The sequence below is a fragment of the Zingiber officinale genome, chromosome 9B (genome assembly GCF_018446385.1).
Source record: "Zingiber officinale cultivar Zhangliang chromosome 9B, Zo_v1.1, whole genome shotgun sequence".
NCBI classification, from domain to species: Eukaryota; Viridiplantae; Streptophyta; class Magnoliopsida; order Zingiberales; family Zingiberaceae; genus Zingiber; species Zingiber officinale.
This window is the reverse complement of record NC_056003.1, coordinates 117,010,890-117,028,377: the sequence shown is the minus strand read 5'-3', so window position 1 is coordinate 117,028,377 and position 17,488 is coordinate 117,010,890. Positions and strand designations below refer to the sequence as shown.

The 17,488-nt window shown below is 37.0% G+C and overlaps 2 protein-coding genes across 2 annotated transcripts; both read left to right on the top strand.

Annotated features, from left to right (window-relative positions):
- Nucleotides 1-3,041: 3,041 nt before the first annotated feature.
- On the top strand, nucleotides 3,042-11,516 carry LOC122023685 (pyridoxine/pyridoxamine 5'-phosphate oxidase 1, chloroplastic-like). The gene is made up of 13 exons (XM_042581942.1): nucleotides 3,042-3,423; nucleotides 3,494-3,532; nucleotides 4,644-4,811; nucleotides 4,886-4,991; nucleotides 7,374-7,540; nucleotides 7,659-7,901; nucleotides 8,084-8,172; nucleotides 8,269-8,319; nucleotides 8,450-8,540; nucleotides 9,354-9,458; nucleotides 9,548-9,618; nucleotides 11,047-11,142; nucleotides 11,238-11,516. Exons 1-13 carry the CDS (start codon nucleotides 3,073-3,075, stop codon nucleotides 11,302-11,304), a joined length of 1,644 nt encoding a protein of 547 aa, XP_042437876.1. The 5' UTR covers nucleotides 3,042-3,072; the 3' UTR covers nucleotides 11,305-11,516.
- Nucleotides 11,517-12,368: 852 nt separating this feature from the next.
- LOC122025721 (protein DETOXIFICATION 27-like) lies at nucleotides 12,369-16,932 on the top strand. Its single transcript, XM_042584579.1, has 8 exons — nucleotides 12,369-12,689; nucleotides 12,773-13,314; nucleotides 13,417-13,503; nucleotides 13,599-13,655; nucleotides 15,991-16,229; nucleotides 16,305-16,423; nucleotides 16,510-16,596; nucleotides 16,656-16,932. The coding sequence occupies exons 1-8, from the start codon at nucleotides 12,414-12,416 to the stop codon at nucleotides 16,701-16,703; spliced, it is 1,455 nt and encodes a 484-aa protein (XP_042440513.1). The 5' UTR covers nucleotides 12,369-12,413; the 3' UTR covers nucleotides 16,704-16,932.
- Nucleotides 16,933-17,488: the final 556 nt, after the last annotated feature.

Here is a 17,488-nt window from a genome sequence, read left to right as displayed (position 1 = left end):
TTGTTAAAAGACCCTAAACCTTTAAACCCAGTTCAGAACTTAAACTAGGTTCAAAAACTCAAATCCTAAACCAAAAAAGAGTATTTCGAACTAGTAAACTTAGATGGGGTTCTCATTTGACTTTAATTAGAAATGAAATGTCCATCTAATAAAAAATACATACAATGGACGCCTATTTAATTTTTACCCAAATTAATTTGTTAATAGTAAAAATATAATTTAAATGAAAAAAGTATTTTGTTAATATATTAAACTTGAGACCAAGTTGAAATATTTTGCTAATATATTAAACTTGACATCAAGTTTTTCAAATATCTAAATAAAATATTTTACTTTTCAAAATACTCCATGTTCGTTTAGTTGTTTAAATAGATGGCTGAGACACTTGGGAAATCACAACGAGAACGAGATGCCCCAAGCTAGCTTCAAAATCATAGCTAGGTAATAGAGTTGGCCTTAAAAGGTGGAATTATTACATCAGCGGTTTTCTAGAATCATTCCCACGAATATGATAAGAGATAAATAGGTACACAACTAAAAGTATATAGTCGAAATTCTAACGCCAGGTAATAAAATCTCGAGGATCGAACCCTAGACCTTTCAGCCACGAAACTATGCGCCCCTAACTATACTATGTCCTGACCTCCTGGGGACATAACAGGGTCGTCTTAATCATTCTTGAGATTCTAGGTTGAAAAAAAAAATCAAGATTTAAAATTTTGATCCGTACCGAGGTTTCGGTCTTAGACCGGAACGATATGATTTTGGTACCATATCATATCGTGCCAATATAATTTCGATATTTTTAAAATATAAAATATATTAATTAAAAATTAAAATATTTAACATAAATATTTAAAAAATAAGTAAGATAAAAAATAATATTTTAAAAAAACATGAAAATAGATAAATAAATAAATAAAAGTTTTATTATAATTTTTAAATTAAAATAAGTGAAATATAAAATTAATTAGATAATTTTATTAAGATTTAATAAAGTCTATTTAGATTCTCTCTATTATAACTAGGAGTTAGATTAAAATAATTAACCTAAGTTTAATTTTAAAAAAATTTGAAACTGACACCACTCGCAAGCCCGCATGACTTTGGCGCTGTCGCGGGGTTGCGCGACCAGCCATGGGCGCGGGGATTGTGTGACTCCTTCGGCGTGACCACGTTGGTCGTGCGACCCCTCTACAGTGATCGCAGGGTCACACGATGCCTCCGCAGCGGCAACGAAAGAGTTATGCGACCCCTCCGCTACTGTTGCAAGGTCGAGCGCCCCCTCCACTGTAACCACGGGGTCGCGCAACACATCGCACCTGTCGTGGGTCTCGTGTCAGGGTCGTGTCGGTCGCAAAGCGGAACGAGAAGTTTCTCCCATTTCACCCGTTTCGACATGTCACTTTAAACCATGAAAAAAATTCATATTTTTTTAAATAAATATTATTAGAAATATTTAATTTTATTAGTTATAGCAAAAGGTGGAATTTGTCACCCTAACAACCCAAACACGACAGACTCTGCTAGCATATGTAAGGAGATAAATCGGGAAGCTACAGTTGGTCACTGCGAGAAGAGCATTTTTTTTTGTTTTGTCGAGATTCGACACATTGCCCATTGTAACAATATCTATCAAGTATTAGTCAACTCAACTATGTCCTTGGGACGACGTTTATTTTTATTAGTAAAATTAAAAGGGCAATTTCATATATTGCCAATGATTATTTATACAATTGGAAACCGTGACTAATTAGACCACATAGCAATAATTTTATCAAACCTAAAAAATAAAAAATATTTTATATTAACTAATTTAGAAACAAGTAATAAATTATTGTAATACTATTAATATACATTTTAATTATAATTTTTTTTAAAAAAATATTAATTATTTTTAACTCGAAGGAAAGTCTCGACATAGCGATAAAATTATTGTGTGACCTAGAGGAAATATGTTTGAGTACTATATATAGTCACTACTTATTATATACTCTTCCTCGAAATCTCGTATTGATGGGAGCTTCGTGAACTAAACTGACTTTTTATCCATTTTAATTTTGATAAATTATTAATAAAATTTATTTAGTTAAAAATATTTAGCTAGAAAATATGGATGATGAATTATTAAAAAAGTGAAAGAAAAATAAAAATTCAAGAAAGAAATAATACTACAATATTAAATATGTTTTTAATTTTGAAAAGTGTTTTTATAAAAAAATATTAATTAAATATAATCAATAAATATTTTTTATTTATTAACAAAATTTAATTTTGATTAATAAATTAAATTTTTAACAGTAAAAAATTTTAAAATTACTAATTAAATTTAAATAAATAAAAATAAAAATAAATTATCAACCAAATCTAATTTTAATAGTAAAAAATTAAAATTATCAATTAAATCTAACACGAGTAAAAAAATAAAAACGATCCAGATTTAATTTATAAAAAATTTAAAATTTTTGATCAAATATAGTTTAACTAGTAAAAAATTAAAATTATCGATGAAAATAATTATCGGCTAAAATTTATTTTAACTATAATTTTAAATATTTAATATCTAAACTCATATATTTTTAAATTAATATTCATATTTGATTTATATATATATATATAAAATTTATGGCCCCAATATAATAGGGCCAGACTTTGTTGGCCTCAAAAACATGACCAAGTGATTGATCCATAAAATAATCATCATTTATATCCCTGTGTGACACTTCGAAGGACCTCACAATTAAAAATTAAATTATGAATATATGAATAACAATATGAATATTCTATTACGGTATTATAGTCCGGAAAAAAAAATCTTTTATCTAAAGAGAATCGTTCGGTCGTCATAATTCATTTAGTTTTTTATCCTGTGAGACACCGCAATAAAAAAATATTTGGGATCAACGAGTATCTTTTATAACATGATTTATAGTATTTTTTCGTGACCGCTTGACTTGTTGAGACTACCGTAGTTGCCTATTCGAACGAGTGTTATTTGAACAGATACTGGATGAAAAAAAAAAAAAAAAGTCGGAGGGGTATTTTGGAAAATAGGTGATTGATCTGAAAGACATGTTATCCAACCTCAAGCGCCGCGGCATGCGATCCCTTCTGCTCTTCCCCTCCTCGCTCCTCCTCCGCCCTTCCACTTTCTCCTCCGCCGCCGACTCCGCCGTCTCAATTCCTCCCCCGAACATCCTTCGTCGCCCACTTCCACTTCTCCCCGCCCCTCCCTTCAGCGGCTTAAAAAGAGGGCCGGCATCACCGATCGCTGCCTCCTCTCCTTCGTCTTCCTTCCGCCGCCTTTCTTCTTCCGCAAGCTCAATGGCGGATCAAGACGTGTCGTATCTCTCCCAGAGCGAGGCGGCCGAGGTCGACGAGATCCTCATGGGCCCGCTGGGATTCAGCGTCGATCAGTTGATGGTCTGAGTTGTTTTCATCTCCTCGCTTGTTGTTTTTCTTTCCCTTTCTGAAATGTTAATCTGATTGCTAGGAATTGGCCGGGTTAAGCGTTGCTACTGCGATAGGGGAGGTAATTTTGGTTCTTTAGCCCTTCTTTAGATTTTTTATGGGTTAAGGTTTTGACATATTAGTCTTTTCCATTTCATGTTTGTCATTGATGCTGTAACAAAAATTGATATCTCTGGAAAGAATCATATGTCGTTATAGAAGACATATCTCGTACATCCATTGCAGATGCAATGTTTAAAGATGAAGACCTGTAAAAATGTTGAGCATACTAGTGCATATTTTAAAAGGGCAGGCTATCCAAGTTATGGTATTCGTGTGTTAAGCACTTAAGTTCTTATGTGCTTTACTAGTTAGCTTGAGTTCAAACCCCTCTGTTAGCAAATAAAATAAATAAATAAATAAATAAAAGAACTATGAATTCTTTCTCTATTTAACTCAGTTAGAAGTATGGCCTCAAACTCTATTTAACTTGCCTTTGCCACAGTGCTTCATGTAGACAAGTGCCCATGTAAATCCTGAAGAAAGCACTTGGTCACTGGGAGCCGATATACTTGGACTCACCACTTCTTGCTTGCTTTGATCACCTAGGTGGGCACTGTGTCTTTGAATCAACATTTCATTAGGTCATCCCTTAATGATGCATGTTTAAATTGGAAATATGCATTGTAAGTGGATGAAAGGCAAAATGTCTTGGGAGTAGTAATAGTAGTTGCAGTAGTAATAAGATTGCTGCTTCTAATTACTCTACTTGACATTTTATTCAGTTGATGCTGCTCCTTTTCTTATACCAATTCCTTGCTTCAAATATTTCCTCCATTGAATTCCTAATGTGCTTAAATATTGACTTATTATAACTTATTCAGAAAATGACTTATTCCACCCTAATTAGCAATTAGCAATATCTTTTAGTTATAAAAAAATTCAAGGATATGAGCCAGCATATGTTAGGGTTGTATAATGGACAGAGTCTGCATTTTTTCTTCTCTCTTATATAAGGTTAGATCTTATTCTCCCAGATACTTTATTGGTTTTTGCCTTAGGTAAGCAAATTTGATTATTCGTTTGGTCACATGTGAAGGTACATGATCTGTGATCATGGACCTCAATGCTTACATTCCCTGGTTATTTTAGAAGGGTGAAACAATTTGTTTACGAAGCTAATATTTGTATAGGTCTATAAATCAAGTGAATATAGTCGCATCCTTGCTATCTGTGGTCCAGGAAATAATGGCGGTGATGGTCTTGTAGCTGCTCGTCACCTCCATCATTTTGGATATCAGCCTTTTATATGTTATCCTAAGCGTACACCAAAAACACTGTATAATGGTCTTGTTACCCAGGTACAGTTCACTGCTTTCTTTAACTTGGTGTTGCAATTGATAAAAGTCACTAACTATATTGGGCCATGTTGCAGCTTGAATCACTATCTATTCCTTTCTTGTCTATCAATGACCTGCCTCAACACTTAGCTGAAAATTTTGACCTTATTGTCGATGCAATGTTTGGATTCTCATTTAATGGTAATATAACTCCCTCATTGGACATTTATTTTTTATATTTTAAATAAACATAGAGAAAGTATAAACCTGATATTGGAGGCGTCATTTTTTATTTACCAGTCAGTGTATAATGAGGTAATTGTTTCAAAAGGGCTTTCCTTGCGTTGCTTATGCGGCTGTATAGGCTTATTCAATGAGGGACCGCATACGCCAATGATGGTTTTAAATATCAAGGTGTGATGGTTTGAAGGGGTGAAACACCTTGTTCCTCTTGTCGATTGACATGCGAAAATCCTTGAAACAATTGATATGCCAACAGATAAGCGAAACGTCATGTTGCAAGTATCTTTCGCAGAAGCTTCATAGCTAGAAGCTCCAAATAACATGGCTGGTGTCTTGCATGAGAAGCTTTGAATCATTCACATATCAAAATCATTTCAATTGCGTCATGAGGGTCCTCGGAATCGCATTGCAAGTGCCCTCCTCCTTGGAATCACATCGTGAATGCTTCCTTCTTGAAATCGCAATGTAACTGCCATCCTCCACACCAAAGTCCTAGTTTACCCTACCTCCTCCAGCATTGGCTTGACAATCCCTCTTCCAATTAGGCTTCCTCAATTCATTTTACGCCTCTACTTCTTCCTCTTCTTATTTTTTCTCATTCTCCTCTTGCTTCTTAGTCGAGCTTTTGACGCCTTTTGTTAGCATGGGATGAAATGACACAAAATAGTTTTGTTCCGACTAGGGCCTGAAACCCTGACTCAAAATGAGATTTTAAACCTTTATATCAACTTATGGTCGGATAAGGTTATTCAAGTGAAACCAATCCCTAGCTTGTTAAAATTTGAATCATATCTGAGTTTGTGTTTTATATTTATTTGACTAAACTAGGTTTTCCGAATAAACTAACAAGGAGTAAATTCTATGTATTATGTAATTTGATAATTGAACTTTCTTTTATATGGATTGTGTTGGTCAATTACATGCATTGTTATAAGATATGTACTCTTTTTTATATGCATTGAGATTAGGTTCATAGATGAAATATAAAATATTTTATATTTAATTATCAGTGGCTCTCTATGATTAATTTATTTGTTAAATGATAGATGCAGAGACTTACTTGTATGACTCTTTAGGATGATTATATTGATATATTATATAGTTGATGTAAACTCATGTCATGACACATGATGTTATATTTTGACAATCAACTTCCATATATCATATATTTACCACCATATTCCACAGGTGCACCTTGTTTAAGACCTTGATAAGTTCAACTACTAACAAACATCTCCATGATTCAGCAACATCGTGCACATGAGAAAAACACTACAAATTTACATATCTTAATTCCTTTTTTTTTCTTGGACAACCTTACCTTATTTTTAATTGTCATTCAGCTTTTGCAAATCTTGCGAATTGATCCATGACAGGGGACTTCTCCATCTACCTTCTATGGAGTCAGATCACACCAAGATAAATTTTTGTTACTAAATATGCAATTGGGAAGAAGAAAGAAAAAGTGATAGAAGCTCATAAAAGGAAATTTCGTGAGATGATCGGAAACTTTATGTTCCCACATGTTATTAAAAGACAAAAGAATTTATGATTTTTTAGCTTTTTGTCTCATTGTTCATTGCTTCACCTTAGTATCATTGATTGCAAGGTTTACAATATCGACCCATGTTGAAGTTTCAGTCTTTGAATGGAATGATACTATTTTGGTATCATGTCGATTTTTTGATGCATGGTACCGGTAATGGATTGGAGTTGAAGGAAGAAGATGAACCATAAGAAGTAGACATTGTTTGTACCAAGCATGGTTTTAAATCTTGTACCATGCCGAACGAAATGATCAAAACATATCATTCTGGTAAATTGTTGAAACTCGATATCACTACGCACACTGTCTCCTTCCTTTGCTTAATCTCCTTCCTACTTCAACCTCTAATCTATCACCGACACTATGCATTGGAGTGTCGATATGATACTGGAACAGTAACTTTCCTGTCAAAGAACAAAATTACAATATGGCTTATTGAACGATACATTTGGACCATTTCGCTCGGTACAGGATGAGATTTTAAATCATGATCGACTACAATATTTTCTCAAAGATTTTTGCCCAATAATAAACATATCATGCTCGTATGGGACTAGTAAGGGCATAAATGAAAGTGTTTGATATTTTCTCAATTACGTTCAAAGAGATTTTGACAATATAACAACTCAATCTCAATTCTTAATCCAAAACCAGTTTCAGTTAATCAATTTCTATGGGTTTTTTTTTATCTATACTTCACAAATGCTTATTGAATGAAATTAAAGATCCATAAGTACCTGTTGATTACCTACCTCCGTTTCCTGGTTCTAACAGTGTAATTAACTGTCCAATAGGTCAACCAAGGCCGCCTTTTGACGATCTTATTCAGAGGCTTGTATCTTTAAGGCATGACAACTATGTTTCTAAGAGATCACCTCCAATTGTTTCAATCGATATTCCTTCTGGCTGGCATGTTGAGGAAGGTGACATCACTGGTGAAGGCCTTAAACCTGACATGCTGGTTAGTCAGTTGGAATTTTGGTTGTTTTATGCTTCTAAAATTGATAGTCGATTGTGCATGAATGAATGTCTTGTATCATTGTTATTAATTTATAACTAAATTAAATGTGTATACCTAGGTTTCCTTAACTGCTCCAAAACTCTGTGCCAAAAAGTTTGTTGGTCCTTACCACTTTCTTGGTGGTAGATTTGTTCCTCCATCCATCTCCAGTAAGTACAAACTCTGTCTTCCTAAATACCCAGGCACTTCAATGTGTGTCAGAATTGGAAAACCACCATCTGTTGACATTGCATCACTCAGAGAAAACTATATTTCTCCTGAACTTCTTGAGGACCAAGTAGCACCTGACCCTGTTGATCAGGTATGCTTCTTTGAAGTTGAAAAATACATTTAATCTAAGATTCTTTAGGTAGGTTATTTCTCTCCTTAAATATTGGATTTTCATTTGGTCTTTATTTCCAAATTGTTATAGATCTAAAATTTATCTAACATGATAAATGATGTAATGCACTATACTGATATTCTACTATGACAATATGCTAGTTCTTTAAATGGTTTGATGAAGCAGTTGCTGCTGGTTTGCGCGAGCCAAATGCTATGACTTTGTCAACTAGTGATCGTGAAGGAAAACCGTGTGTACTTATCCATTTATTTTATTCACAAAATGCCAATTCGCAAAGCTGTAACTTCATTGTCTTATATTATTTTTTAAATTGTCTTCTCTGTAGTTCATCTCGGGTAGTCTTGCTAAAAGGAGCTGACAAGCACGGATTTGTGTGGTTAGTAACATGTAACTAACTGTTTGGAAGCTGATTGCTGACTAAAAAATTGCTGTTCTGTTAACAGTGATATAGTTAATCAATGATTCTAATGTTGATAGCTCACTCATGGTCCCCTTTGCTTATTCAGGTATACCAATTATGAAAGCCGAAAAGCACATGAGTTATCTGAAAATCCTCATGCTTCACTTCTTTTCTATTGGAATCAGCTAAACCGCCAGGTCATCATTTTGTAGGTTGTTTTGCATATCTGATCTGTTGAAGAAAGAACCCTATTAATATGGCAGGAATAATTTCTTTTAAACTGACTACTGCTGGTACAACTTAAAATCTACACTTCTCCATTTGTGTTAAAATTGGGGATATTGATTAGCAGTTCTATTATGTTGAATTGAATCAACAGGAAAGACTTAGTCTTCAGATTATAATCATCTAAATAGTCTAGATAGTTTCTCAAATACTACTTTACATGTATCTAAAAAGTTGCTATTATAAGCATTAATGATTTACTATGCTCAACCCATCTTGAGTTTTGATTAGTCTTTGTGGGGGATAGCTCACATAATTTCTAACTAATGTGTGGAAAGCACCGCTCATAATATTTCTTCAATATAAAAATATACTATTTACCATCCCTTGATTTGCTTGCTAAGTTGAAGTGAAAATTCCTGTTATGCTTTGAGTTTTAATGAAACAAGTCATGAGTCCCAACTATTTGAAGCTCAGCCACGTGAATCTTATTCTGTAATAGAATTTCTTCTTTTGTTAATCATGGATCAGAATGAATTGACTCTTTTTTTTTCTGACATGTTTTTCTTATGTGACTCTAAACTGTAATTACATAAGGTAAACTCCTATATACTGCTTTAGAGAAGGGATTTTTTTAGCCATTACTTTTGTTGATGTGATTCTTGCTTTTTGAACTTGGCATTTAGTTACTATAGAATTAGAACATAGGTTTGAAAATCTGATGTTTTGCAACAAAAAAAAAAGAACATTGGATTCATTTCACAAGTTGTTTATCATATTTGCAGGTTAGAGTTGAAGGAACTGTTGAAAAGGTTTCTAGAGAGGAGTCTGAGCAATATTTCCATAGTCGTCCTCGAGGAAGTCAAATTGGAGCAATTGTCAGCAAGCAGGTCTGATCTGTTTATCTTTATTTTTTTTCATGCATGGCAATAGAAAACTATATTTTGATGAGGCAGACATGTTATGCATGTTTCACCAGAGTACTGTGGTCATCGGAAGGCATGTGCTTCATGATGCCTACAAGGAACTAGAGGAAAGATATGCAGATGGGTTAGTGTAACAGTATTGTTTTTCTGTATTATGTATTTTTCACCTGAATATATATATTTCTTTATTTTGGGAATTTTTGAGATTGTGGCACTTGCTTCTGTCAATTTCTAATCTGATAGTATGATACATGCTCATAGGTAGCTGCCATTAATTTTGTGAGTTTGCTTTAGGCTTATCCTTCTACATTTTGGCTAGATACCTTTGTTCTTTTTAATGAGCTTTCATCAATTCTTCATTTGCATGGCAAACAAAGGTATCATTGAAGTTTGTGAATATCTAGAGGTCTCTTTTGTTTTTCCATGCTCCTTTTCCACGGAATGGGGCCTGCATTACTTTATCTCAGTGATATCATTGTTCCACTTTGTGGTTCTATCCAACATGGTAACCCATTTTTAGCATTTCAATCTTAGCTTTCATTTCAACTTAGCTATCTTCAATCGTGTACCTGTATCTCTTCTACATTTGTTTCTTGCACATTAAGTTGGACTCATTTGAACTCAGAATTGAGGTGCTATTTTTTTTTTATCCTACCACATCAATCTTCGTAGGATACACCAAACAAAAATATGGATTGACTAAACTACTTGACCCGATGTTAAGTTGACTTGAACTTGACATCAGACTGGACTCCAAATTAATTAGCATAAACCAGTCACAAAAATGTTAGTATAGACCTAGAGCTAATTGTCAGTCATCTATTGTCACTGGCATCTGAACAAACATTCACCACCCGTCATTGCCAGCTGTCGACCACCACCAGTACCTTTCTGACTTGTGACAGAAAGGAGGTTAGAGAAGGACATAGATGAAAATTTCCATTTCCTGCCACTCCCTCGTCCAAGTAAACAATCCTTTCCTTTCTCTGCTCCTCTCCTTCCTTTGCTTCCTTTACTTTTCTCATCTTGATCTCCCCAAGTATTAGTCTTATGCCTATGAAAAACTAGTATCAGAACATGTGACTTTAGCTTTTCTTAACTGGAAGTTTATGCTTTTTGTTGCATTGATTTGTAGCTTTCTGCTTTGATCTTAGAATGTTATACATAAGCAATGGAGCATGCCCATAAAATAGAGCATGCTGATATTGTATTTCCCTTTTTGTTCTCCCAATGTTTATTCTGATTTTTTCACTGTCTTTTCTTGTTTAGAGCATGCATTTCAGTTTGCCTGACAAAATTTTTTCTTGTTTCCAGATTGTATTTTCTTGTGGCCTCATATATCCTCCTGTATCTCATCTAACATCCGTTTACCTGTGTTTTAATCTGCTAATCTTTTTAACAAGTTGCTCCTATTTTAATTATGTCTTGTTCCTATTGTACTAAGTAAACAACCCTGTCACTTTTTGGTAGCTGACAGTTTCATGTGCATTTAGTCCATTAGGTTTTAGAACACCACATTTGCTGCTTACAATTTGTTCTTTGCTCCTGATAGAACCGCGATCCCTTTGCCCGAGTTCTGGGGAGGCTACAGACTGAAGCCAACCAGGTTTGAATTTTGGCAAGGCCAGCCTTCTCGTCTTCATGATCGGTAGGCTCATCTCCGAAGAAGTACCTTAAAAGTACTTGTATTTGCCGTATCGATTTGGATGTTTGTTAACTTGTTTTTTGGGTTTAATTTTGCAGGCTGCAATATTCACTTAGGATAGTTGATGGAAATGAATTATGGCATATCGAAAGGTTATCCCCATGACTAGACTCTATTTTGGCCTCTGCCTTGTAATAATGCAAGAATTTTGTTCGATGATGTCGAACAAATAGGATAGATTTTCTTCATGATGAGAAGGCTGGGTTTAAGTCGATGAACTGTAACTTTCATCCTTATGGCTTGCCATTTTCTCGCTAAATGGGATCATTTTATGAGTGTGCTCATGAAGTAGATCACTCTTCCTTTTACTTTTTTAAGAGTAATTTCGAAGACTAATTCTGAAAAAAATTTCGATTGTACCATGAGCCCGGTGTGGGAGAAAAATTAGGTTGCCTTTTGCCAGAAGGTAGGAAACAAAGATGGATAAAAAAAATCAGTTTTTATTTTTATCCTCCTAAATAAACAGGAGCTAGGGTGGGTGGGGGAAAGAGATGCCAACATAACATGTGAGTGTGCGGTTTCACTAAACTTTCGCCCCATGCTCAAAAGGCAACGACGCAGTCGGACAAAGAGTTTATTCAGAGCATGCTCTACCAATATGGGCTAGCTTTGATGGCATCCGTACAAATGGTTGATACGGAGGGGTCGATTTGATGACATCCGTACAAATGGTTGGTCGATGTCAATTTTATGATTGTTAAAAGGTAAAAAAAAATAAAAACAAAAAAACATATTTTATTTTTGTTAAAAGGATATTTTAAAAATAAATAAATAAATAAAAGATTTTTGTCAGCATTATACATTTTAATATAGCTGTTTATTAATCTAAATTATTTTATATAGAGTACTATTTTATTAAAATATATATATTTTTAAAAAATACTTTAATTCAATTAAAATTATTGTAATAATTATTATATTATATACTACAGATCCGTGTGCGACACTGTTGTGAGTGAGACGGACTAGCCAGAATAGCCCGAAAGCCATTGGGGCGCCCCTATTGCGACTCACTCAGGACGCCCTGCCTCATTTAGTCACACAGCTCACGCAAGCGAGGTGCACCACATATTAAACCCGCACAAATAAACAAAAAGCCACGTCAACCATGCCTATCCTTCGTGGTCCCGTGGCCCACATCACAAGTCGTCCCCCATTAAAATGCAGGTCGAAACAGAGGATACCGAGGAAGCGACGCAGGGAAGAGCCAGATCATGTCCGCCGGCGCCGGAGAAGAGGTGCAGGTCGCTCTTCTCCATGGAGGCGATGGCGCCGTCGATAAAGGCCTAGATTCAGAGGACCTGGTTCGGCGGACGTGGGTCGAGTCCAAGAAACTCTGGCGGATCGTCGGCCCGGCCATCCTCAACCGCGTCTCCGCAGCCACCATGAACTCCATCACCCACGCCTTCGCCGGCCACCTCGGCGACCTCGAGCTCGCCTCCATGTCCATCGCCAACACCGTCGTCGTCGGCTTCAACTTCGGCCTCCTGGTACGGCCAATCACGTCGTTTTATACTGAATTTGACGGAGGAACCGATCGAACCTAGTGATTGAATCGCCGGCGCGCGCGCAGCTGGGCATGGCGAGCGCCCTCGAAACGCTCTGCGGCCAAGCCTTCGGCGCGAAGAAGCTCCCGATGCTCGGCGTCTACATGCAGCGCTCCTGGATCGTGCTGATCCTCTGCGCCGCCCTGATGCTCCCCATGTACTTCTTCGCCACCCCGCTGCTGCTCCTCATCGGCCAGCCGCCGGAGCTGGCGGCGCAGGCCGGCACGGTGTCCCTCTGGTTCATCCCGCTCCACTTCTCCTTCGCCTTCCTCTTCCCCCTGCAGCGCTTCCTCCAGTGCCAGCTCAAGAACTCCATCAACGCCATCGTCGCCGCCATCGCCCTCGCCGTCCACGTCCTCGTCACCTGGCTCTTCGTCTTCAAGCTCAAGCTCGGCCTGATCGGGGTCACCGTCACGCTCAACTTCTCCTGGTGGACGTCCGTGCTCTGCCTCTACCTCTACGTCACCTGCGGAGCCTGCACCGACACATGGAAGGGCTTCTCCGGCGAGGCCTTTTCCGGCCTCTGGGACTTCGTCAAGCTCTCGGCTGCTTCCGGCGTCATGCTCTGGTCAGCTCCCGCTCACTGAAACTCTCCCTCCATGAAAAAAAAAGCAATCTTTCGATCAAAAATCCAATCTTTTTCTCGAATTAATTCTTTGATCGGCTGCAGCTTGGAGAATTGGTACTACCGGATTCTGATCTTGCTGTCCGGGAATCTGAAAGAAGGTGAGGTCGCAGTGGACGCCATCTCGATCTGGTAAGTGAGGAAGAAGACGACGACGAGTGATCGAAGAACTGGAAATTAATGGAGAATTAAATTAAAGAAGAATATTTTTCTTATTTTGCGTGCAGCATGAGCATCAATGGATGGGAGCTGATGATTCCAATGGCATTCTTTGCAGGAACAGGGTACGTGAACATGTTTTGATTTTTTTAGAATAAAGTTAGTGCACTTTATCAAACCCTAATTAATGATGAATTACTATGAATAGTGTAAAAAAACAGAAAAAAAAAAGAGAGAAGAAGAAGAAGATAGTTTAGGATTTAAAAAGTATATTTGATACTCTTCTATTCAGCTATAGGTAAACAAACACGGTTAGTCTATTAGAATTGCATTTAGTTGATTGTTAGTTGTTAAATAGTTTTGTCCAAAAGTATTTAACGACCTTAATTAGAGGACTTAAAATTAGAAGAAAAAAAATGGCGTCAAGGAACTACTTATGGTGTAGCGTTATCAATTTGATAAGAATTTGAGGTGTTTTTAGGGTTATTAAATACTTTTGGTTGAAAGTGTTTGATGACTATGAGCCTTTGGATCAAGAAAAGGAGTGTAGATATCGAATTTGAATCTATATGTAGGGACGAATATTCTGGAGGTTGACCTCTAAGAGCATATAAGTTAGTCGTGCTCCAAATTTACTGAATCAAGAAAAGGTCATCTATCTCCGAGATTAGTTGGGCAAAATTTAGATATCTGAATTATCAAAAGAAAAAAAATATAGTGTAGATAGACTCATGAAACTCTTGAGGGTGCAATGATGCTCATTTGGTATGAAAGTAAAATCTTTAGGGTTGTCAAGTAAAAATGGAGGAGAAAAAGGTATGGATAGACTTAAGAAATCATCATCATGCAATGATGCCACTTTGATACAAATTTAATGTTTCTATAATTCGTCATGTAATTTTGTCCAAAATTATTTTACTAATAGTTTAGCGGAAAGTGAATTTAGTGACGGTCGCTATCACGAGCATTGTTGGCTGTTTCACAATGACCATCTCTTTCAATGATTCATAGCTTTAGACCATTCCCCTTGATCCAAAGCATCTTTAGAAGACCTCTTCTTTGTTTCCCCCCTTCTTATGGATTTAGGAGCAAGATTTTAGACAAAACCTTTTTTTTTTCATAAATTTCTCCATCAAGAGTGTTTAAGTCTATCAATAATTAGCTTGCCCCCTTAACACCAATAAACAAGGTAGACTACTGGTGACCAAACATACAAGCGTCACACCTTGGGGGTGTAATTCTTACTTATTGACATCGAGAGTTACCTTACTCGGTAACAATATAATAATTAGATCTAGAAATCATATAAATAGAATTGATACGGCGATAAAGATGGACCCCAAGAATGGGTCAAAATAGGGAAGGCCCGTTGAGATGGCGGTCACAGTTAAGAAGTCAAAGATATTAATAATATTAGTGATGCATCTAAGTTAGTCGTAGGGTCGGTCTGGCATGAGTGTCCGCCCGGGCCTCCCGCTCGAACAGACCTCTTATCTTGACTTAGGTATCGAGTAGCGTGACCGACTGTCTCAGCCGAGTGGGGGCAATGGTCGATCAACCATCCTTCCTAACGAGCAGACAAGGTATCACCCGACCTACTGCCTATCCGATCGGATCTAAGGGTCGATCGGGCATATGACTTTGCGATAAAATGAAGGGTCGAGTGAAGAACGAACAGCTGATCGCATTATGTAAGGACGAGCTAGCGATCCACCAGCCGAGCGGCTGTTGGTCGGCTCAGCGTGGGCCCCATGGGCCCAAAATGTTGTACTTTTTTGAAAGTTTGTGCTACTAACAACAAAGAATGTCCTACGAGCAAATTTAATTTCAGAAACTTTTAGCCTGTCACATCAAAGAGATTTACATGTTCACTTAAGGAAAGATATCAGAGACACTTTTCGACTTGTCTTTTTTTTAGAAAGGTTTTGGAAAACGTGCATATGTTTTGGTATGCGTGCATAGATACTACAGTAACACTATAAAAAGGGGTTTTCACCTATAGACGGAGATATGCAATACTTCATTATTTGACACAGACTCTACTATTGCTTGCTTCTACTATTCTCTTCTCTTGAATCGAGTATTGACTTGAGTGTCGGAGGGTCAACGCCAGAGACGACTCCTTCCCTGATCTAGCACTAATGCTCCTTGTATTGCAGGATAGCACAGAGTCTTCATTTAATCAACAATAGAGTCGCATTCCTAACTAACCGTCTTCTCAATTTTCAGACAACATTAAGAATAATCAAGAAATTTATTATAATTAATTTATTTATATATAATTTTGTTCCCAAACAACAAAACGGCATGGATAAAATTAACAACAAATGATACAAAAAGAAATATGTACAAGCTTAAATCAACTATAATGTCAAAAGGGTCAACTTAACATCAAGCCTTGCAAATTTCAACTATTTATGATTCAACTACCTGAACCACTCTTCACAATTCAACTCCCAGAGTGCGAGTGGCCAACGAACTAGGAAGCGGGAACGGCAAAGCCGCAAGGTTTGCCACCATTATCTCAGTGGCGACCTCCTCCCTGATCGGCTTCCTCTTCGGCGTGCTCCTCCTCTCTCTCCACGACAAGTTTGCCCTCATCTACTCGTCGAGCCCCACCGTCCTCCAAGCCGTCGACGACATGTCCATCCTCCTCGCCTTCACCATCGTCCTCAACAGCGTCCAGCCCGTTCTCTCCGGTGACATATCAACTCTACCACTCACATACATTCACACACATAATGACCTATAACTCACTCACCCTTTCATTACAGGTGTTGCAGTTGGATCAGGATGGCAAGCCATGGTGGCTTACATTAACATAGGGACATATTACTTGATAGGGCTTCCTGTGGGGGTTGCCATGGGCTGGTTCTTCGGGCTCGGGGTCGCTGTATGTCTCCTTCCACCTTCTGGCAAATTAACCCTGAACTCGCATTGCCTCTGAAAATATGAAGAGTGTTTTCTTTTTGTGCGAAGGGCATTTGGGCAGGGATGATCGGAGGAACTGCTGTTCAGACAGTGATTCTGGCTTGGATCACCATTAGATGTGACTGGGACAAGGAGGTGAGGATTTAATTTGTTGTTGTTTGAGAATGGAGTGGTTTCTGAGTTTGGTGTTGCAGGCTCTGATGGCGAGGGCTCGCATGGAGGAAGAAGATCTCTGCAAGTAAACGCAAAAGAGAGAGGTTTGGACATGAGGACGGAGTATTGAAGTGGTGCAAGTAAACACAACAGAGAAGAAATCATTAGCAATATTGCTATCTAATTGTAAAATAAAATGGATTTTCATGTATCTATATCTGTTTTTTTGTTTATTAATTAGCGCTTTGTTTACTTGGAAGTTAGTAAACAAAGCAGTTATGAAAAATAATCTCGAATTGATTTCAATCCGTTAAGATTTATCATATTTGTCATTATAATCAAAGATTGACAGCAAAAGATAATATTTCTATAACTACTTTCTTTGTTATCATTAGCTAGGTCGTGACTCGTGAGGTTGAGATTATAATCATGATTCGTAAACTCGTGACGACCACAAAGAGGTTGATCGTGGCTTCTCGACAATCATAGAGAGGTTTTAATTTGTCAGTTTATGCTAATTTTCTAGTGTTTTGGATTTGAATTAAAAGAGGAAAGGAAAGGAGTACTGCTTTGATCGTCATGACAAATTAGGGGAGCTTCCGTTCACAATCATGATTCGTAAAACTCGTGCTAATCATGAAGATCTTGATTGTGGCTTCTCGACAATCATAGAGAGGATTTTGGCTAGTTTTTTCATATTTTAGATTTGAATTCATAGTCTCAAGGAAAGGAATCCTTTGATCATCATGACTAGCTAGGGGAACTTGAGCTCACAATCATAATTCTTAAACTCGCAATGACCATGAAGAGCTTCTTGATCAAGGATTCTGGACAATCACAGAGAGATTTTTGTAAGGTTAAGATGACAATTTTT